Genomic DNA, 7,079 nt, shown 5'->3' on the forward strand with positions numbered 1-7,079 from the left:
TATATGTGAATAAAATTAGTCACAGAATTGGTACGTGCGACCACCCAAGCACAGTCACCACGAAGATAGGTCTACAGCGCAGACGAAGACAATACGAATGAAAACCACGTTAATCACAACTGGCTGTTGGCAAGTGACCACCCTAGAACACGGTACTATAAATGATAGGCAATGACAATTGCGCAGAACGCCACTTACCAGACAGCTGACACGAAACACGAAGACACTTCAGGTGATGTGTACACCACGACGCAAAAAGGAAGACCGCGAATTGGTGCCGACGACATTTACCACGAAGGCTTTGGCTGCCGGACACCACAACGAAGATAAATGTCTCAGTGCCACCACACTAAACCAAAAATACACGAAAACTTACGAAACTTGGGCACTGAGAACATGACTTTTACTTTTACAAAAACATAACCGACAATATGAAAACGTGGAAATAACGGGCATTTTCGTACGACGATAACAATACGATTACGTAACCCTAACCCGACCGGTCGCGCACGGAGGCTTATCACCGCCGGGGATACGCAACGCACCGCTATACATTGCACGAAAATGATAACATAAATGACAATTAAACACAACATTTTCCCCCCTTTGAAAGTTGGTGGAACTTTTAAGCTAAAATTGTGAGATTCTTTCTGAATACAAATTGCACAATTAATTACGTATACACTTGAATTAATTGACTAAATACTAACTACAATACAAATGTGAATAAATTGAATACATTGAAAATATGTGAACTAAATAAATAAAATAATATAATGAATGGTGCCAATTCGTGACCATTGGTTTATAATGGAATAACATGGTTACCCTATCATGTGATTGTTGTCCTCTTCGTTGTATTCATCTGGTGTGGGTAACAATGCTAATTTTGCCACTGGTCTCTTCAACTCTGTGCCTGTACTTAGCTTCACAGTAACTACCCGTACTACATTGTCCTTTCCTGGATGAGTTGCCACTATTCGTACTGACTTCCACTGTAATGAAGGTAGGTTATCTTCTTGTAGAATAGCAAGATCCCCAAACTCTACATTACGACTAATTGATGCCCAACGTCCTCTTTTCTGTAGCTGAGGTGTGTACTCCAGGCTCCATATTTTCCAGAATGTCTGAATTTGTGCTCTCATTAGCTCAAACCTTTGCAGCCTGTTAATTGGGATTGTTGATACATCCAGCTCCTGTGGTAAGATAGCTGGTCCGCCTGTGAGAAAATGGCTAGGAGTAAGTACTTCTAGATTACTTCGGTTACTGGATATTGATGTCATTGGTCGAGAATTCAAGATAGCCTCTACACGACACAATAATGTGCTCATCTCTTCAAAAGTTAACAATGCGCCTTTGGTTGCTTTCAGCAGATGATGTTTTGCTGACTTTACCGCTGCTTCCCACAGTCCTCCAAAGTGGGAAGCAGATGGAGGATTAAAATGCCACTGTACCCTATGATTGGCGAGAGTGTCATTCACTGCTCGAGTTGCGTTACTGTTTTGAAAATAGTTCCTGAGTTCTTTGTTGGCACCAACAAAATTTGTTCCGTTGTCGCTATGAATATGTGAACAGGTGCCTCTTCTGGACATGAACCTCGTTAACGCTGCCAGGAACGCATTTGATGTCATGTCTGTCACTAGTTCTAGGTGTATTGCTCTTGTTACAAAACATATGAATACTGCAATGTAACACTTAATGGACTTAACACGTCTAATCCCACTTTTAATATGTACTGGGCCACAGAAATCAACGCTACTCCTGAAGAATGGTCGCTCAATTTTAACTCGTTCCTTTGGCAAAGGAGCCATCAGTGGTGTTTGCAATTTCGGCGAGAATCGATAACACGTAATGCAATTATGAACAATAGTTTTAGCTAACGCCTTACCACGAATGGGCCAACAGAACCGATGCATCTGAGCGAGCAGAGCTTGAGGACCTACATGTAAAAGTCTTTCATGCTCATACTTAAAAAATAACCGAGTGATTTTGTGGCGGGAATGAATGACAATTGGATGTTTGATAGTATATGACAATGACGTAGCTGTCATACGATCTCCTACATGAATAAGTCCATCTACGTCAATAAACGGGTTTAATGTCCGTAGACAACTTTTACGAGCAACTTGGCGTGTTTTTTGAAGATCATGCAGTTCACGAGGAAAATCAGCTGGCTGAGCAATACGGAACCATACGAGTTGTGCTGCCTGTAGTTCTTTAAAAGTCAGTGGTCCGTTGATCTTCTCATGATTGGCAGACGTTTTTGTATTGTGTGCAAAGCGTAGAATCCAGGCTGTTATTCGAATTAATAGTAACCAGCTGGATTGCCTTTCAAGTATTGGATTATTTACCTCGTGAGTTGCTGTAAGTACTAACTTTACTGTGCGTACTTCGGTTACGTCTGTAGTGACAACGGAACTTTTTGGCCAAGTGCACTCATCCTTATTAAGCCACTGAGGACCATTCCACCAGAGCTCACTGTGCTGCAATGATTCAACGGGCACGCCCCTCGATATCAAATCTGCCGGGTTGCAAGTGGTCGATACATGTCTCCATTGCTCCTTAATAGTATGGTCGTGAATTTGTGCTACTCTATTCGCAACATAGGTTTTCAGCAATTGCTGACTGTGTATCCATGCAATTACAATGCTGGAGTCTGACCAATAATTCATACATTCAGGACCTACTACAATACCAAGCTTACTCAGCTCTATGTTGATCTCATTCATGAGCTCTGTTAAAAGCACAGCGGCACATAACTCGAGGCGTGGTATCGTAGTAGGGTGTATGGGCGCGACTCATGATTTCGACGCATACAGTCTGGTTTCCCAAGTTTTGCTGGATGTGGCTGTCCTCACATAAACACAAGCGCCATAGGCCTCTTGTGAAGCATCACAAAACCCGTGCAATTGAATGCTAGATTGATATCCAGCAACAACTGATCTAGGAATTTGCAGACTGTTTAAGGCACTCAGTGATTGATAATATGTGGACCATTTTTGTTGAATGTCTTTAGGCGATATGGCATCCCAGTCCAACTTCAGTGTCCATAACTGTTGTACAAATATTTTTCCTGTAATGAGTATGGGAGTGATGAACCCAACAGGATCATACACTCTGTTAATGTCTGATAACATGGATCTCTTTGTCACTTGAGCCGGAGGTTTCCATAGTCTCATGTTGAACAAAAAACTATCTGTGCTTGGCTGCCACATAACTCCAAGTGTGCTGATAGTGTCATGGTCCGTAAGCATGAGCACATAATGAGGATCAACTTTTTGCATTGGAATTTTTGACAGTAGTTCAGGTGAATTTGAACACCATTTCCTTAATGGCATTTGAGCACTCATTAATGTTTTTGACACTGACGTGTACAACTTAAAGCACTCATCGACTGTTGACCCACCTGTCATTAAGTCATCAACATAAAAGTCTTGAAGTATTGATCTTTTCGCAGTTGCATCTTCTTCACTGTTGGCCAACTCTACCAAACACCGAGTTGCCAGGAATGGAGCTGACTTGGTTCTGTAGGTGACTGTAAGTAACTGATATTCTTGCATAGGTTTCACAGGGTTGTCACGGTATAGTATTCTCTGCAAATCACAATCGCTAGGATGTACCTTTACTTGGCGGTACATTTTCTCAACATCAGCGGTTAACACTATGCTATGAGTACGAAACCTAAGTAAAATTGATACCAAATTTGGTTGTACTGTAGCCCCACGCATCATTATGTCATTCAGTGATAGGCCAGAAGTTGTAGTAGCTGACGCATCAAAAACAACTCTAGTTTTAGTGGTAATACTATCAGATTTTTCATTGCATGATGTGGTAAATAATAGGTTGATGTAGATGGTAGTTCACTACTATTGACCAGTTTCATATGACCCATGTGTAAATATTCTCTCATGAATGCTTGATATTCATCAGCTAATGCTTTGTCTCTCTGAAGTTTACGTTCTATGTTTAAAAATCGTTTTTCTGCAATGTACCTTGAGTTTCTGAGCATACACACATCCTTAGACAAGGGCAACCTCACTACAAACCGACCATCATCGTCTCGATACGTATGTGATTTGAAGTGATTTTCGGTTAATTCTTCTTCTTCTAAATGTCTTGAAACTTTGGTAGAGTACAAGGAAATTGAGTCTGATGTATGCTCTGGCGACACTACAACACTGGTTTCCTGATGGCCATATGAAGCAGGATAGGTTTTACCAGTCACTATCCACCCTAACATAGTAATATGTAACGAGGATTGATTGGATATCTTAACCCTTTGGCCTGTAAATAGTTCATAGAATACATCAGCACCTAACAGAGCATTTACTTCAGATAGTTGATTCCATTTTAAGTCTGCTAATTGCCCTTGAAGACTTGTTGGAATGTTGATTTTACGAACATCAAGCGATGATGCTGGTAAAGCATGAGTAATACTCTTAACTACATGAAATTGAACTTTGGTTTCATAATTGTTAATCCTTGATATTATGTCAGTTGTGACTACTCCAGACGTGTAAGTGGTTAAATTACCTATTCCTTTGATTGGAATTTGAGTATTGTCACTACTTAACTTGAATCGCTCAACAAAGTCTTGGGTCATAAAGCTGAGCACCAGAATCTAGCACTGCTCTACATGGTCTTGATATACCCAGACTGTCAATAATGGTAAACACTACTGTTGCTAACATGACCTGATGAGGCTGAGTGAGTGATATGGTATTTTGTGTCTTAGAATGATCATAAGCAGCACACATAGCTACTAAGTTATTGGACTGTTGCTGCAAACTGTCATTTGTTGCTGAAGATTGACCGTGAGAAGCATTGTCGTCGTGAAGTAATGTATTATGATTCTTTGTACATTTTTTACAATGACTGTACTTACATTGAAATACTTGGTGTCCATATGACAAACAGTTAAAGCATAATCGGTTTTTTGAAACAACAAGTTTGCGATCAGCAATGGACATATTTTTGAACTGCTCACATTAGTACAGCCTGTGTGGTTCTGAACATACTTTACAGTTGTACTGTCTTAGCTCAATGTTGGCTAACAAGACACGCCTCTCTGGATGTTTTTGCATCACTTGCTTGGGTACTTGCACCTTGATTTCAGTCGTCACAGTGTTTTCGCCGGCTTCGTATGCTAGTATACGTTTTATTAAAAATGATTCAATATCAGTGTACTTTGGGAGCTCTCATGACACTTGTCGTAGCTGCCACTCGCCTGCAGTGAAGCTGTCCAACCTGCTACAAACCAATGTGACGAGCCAGGCATCCCAATGGATAACCGGTTGTTGTAAGGCCTCCAATGCACATACATGCGATACCACATGATGATACAGAGCTTGCAACTCAACGGCAGATGCCACTTGTACTCGTGGTGCATCTAACAACGATCGAATGAGAGATTGTATGATCAGTCCTTTATTCTCATATCGACTAACTAGCGTGTCGTATGCCCTGCTGTAGTTGTCTCCTGTCGTTGGTATAGTTTTGACAACATCTGACGCTGAGCCAGATAGACAAGATTTCAGGTAATGGAATTTTTGAACATCAGCTTGACTTCTGTTACTATGGAACATAGCGTTGAACGCATCAATGAATGATGTCCAGTCTTGAAGTGCACCGCTGAACGTAGGGGCTGTCACAGCGGGTAATTTCATTGAACAATGACAATTAGCAAATTAGTCCACTTTATTTTCTTCTTTATCCAGCTTGTCTTGTTCGCCAACTAAACTTTGTAACTCTGCTACCATATCAAAATATTTTTCGCGAAAGGCAATACGAATACTAATATGTAAATTGGTGTTTTTCTCAACAATTTCTTCCAACTGGGATTGAATATCATCGAATCGCTTGTACAAGTGTGGCATATCATCCAATCGAACAATGGCACGTTGAGCACCAGACTTGGATGGCACATAGTTGGTGACAAATGCTACAATTGAATCCAGCGTTGCAATAGACGCTTGTCTTCTGCGTTCGAGGCTTGATACTTCTAGTTGCAAGTCCATTGTCACCAGTTATGAACAAATTATCTACCTCTGACTACAATATGAACCTTGCTTATGGTAATAATAAAAATAATACACTGAACAATATAATATTAAGGCATTCAATTTACCTAGCACAATAATATTATGTTAACTAAACTGATCTACATTAGATCACGTCGAGGTCACCAAAATGTTAGCGCATGAAGTGCTCGAAATAGTTTTGAGCAGCTTGGGCGCAACTTGAATTTATAATAATAATTAATAATTAACAAGAAAATAAAATAATTGTGAACTGTATAGTTGATATAATAAATTTAATTGATACAAGAATAATAATATAATAATAATAAAGATCACAGCCAGTTCTAATTTATGTTAAAACAGTAATAATAATAAATTTATAATAATAATGGCAATGCAAAAACAATAAATGGTAAATAGATAAATGAAATGTGTGGTCCACGGCACACACCAAATAATAAAAATAATACAAGTGTTGGCCCTACAGTGGCACAACAATAAATATATAAATAAAAAATATCAAATAAATACTATGCCTACGACGGCTGAGGCCCGTCGGCCTTTAACACAATGAAACAAATATGGTCGACCAATACTCACATTAATATGTGACTATGTTGAATGGCTGATTGCATCCACGCGACCGCACCAACCCTGTGACTAGACAAATGCCTTAGACGGCACACCTCAGTTTATATGTGAATAAAATTAGTCACAGAATTGGTACGTGCGACCACCCAAGCACAGTCACCACGAAGATAGGTCTACAGCGCAGACGAAGACAATACGAATGAAAACCACGTTAATCACAACTGGCTGTTGGCAAGTGACCACCCTAGAACACGGTACTATAAATGATAGGCAATGACAATTGCGCAGAACGCCACTTACCAGACAGCCGACACGAAACACGAAGACACTTCAGGTGATGTGTACACCACGACGCAAAAAGGAAGACCGCGAATTGGTGCCGACGACATTTACCACGAAGGCTTTGGCTGCCGGACACCACAACGAAGATAAATGTCTCAGTGCCACCACACTAAACCAAAAATACAC

General features: G+C 40.2%; 2 protein-coding genes across 2 annotated transcripts; both read right to left on the reverse strand.

Annotated features, from left to right (window-relative positions):
- Positions 1-8: 8 nt before the first annotated feature.
- Positions 9-2,751, reverse strand: LOC112681100. The gene is made up of 2 exons (XM_025551367.1): positions 1,050-2,751; positions 9-995 (listed from the first exon to the last, which is right to left on the reverse strand). The coding sequence occupies exons 1-2, from the start codon at positions 2,727-2,729 to the stop codon at positions 825-827; spliced, it is 1,851 nt and encodes a 616-aa protein (XP_025407152.1). The 5' UTR covers positions 2,730-2,751; the 3' UTR covers positions 9-824.
- A 988-nt stretch (positions 2,752-3,739) lies between these two features.
- LOC112681098 lies at positions 3,740-4,603 on the reverse strand. Its single transcript, XM_025551365.1, has one exon. The coding sequence runs from the start codon at positions 4,601-4,603 to the stop codon at positions 3,740-3,742; it is 864 nt and encodes a 287-aa protein (XP_025407150.1).
- Between the last annotated feature and the right edge of the window lie 2,476 nt (positions 4,604-7,079).

This window comes from Sipha flava, unplaced genomic scaffold (assembly GCF_003268045.1).
Source record: "Sipha flava isolate LNK unplaced genomic scaffold, YSA_version1 18551_pilon_pilon, whole genome shotgun sequence".
NCBI classification, from domain to species: domain Eukaryota; kingdom Metazoa; phylum Arthropoda; class Insecta; order Hemiptera; family Aphididae; genus Sipha; species Sipha flava.

Bases quoted from the DNA above. Each gene is read 5' to 3' on its own strand.
- LOC112681098 (XM_025551365.1), bottom strand. From the start codon at position 4,603: ATGACCCAAGACTTTGTTGAGCGATTCAAGTTAAGTAGTGACAATACT.
- LOC112681100 (XM_025551367.1), bottom strand. From the start codon at position 2,729: ATGAATGAGATCAACATAGAGCTGAGTAAGCTTGGTATTGTAGTAGGT. The intron at 996-1,049 runs GTAGAGTTTGGG...CCTTCATTACAG, and splicing joins GGGCATCAATTAGTCGTAAT to TGGAAGTCAGTACGAATAGT.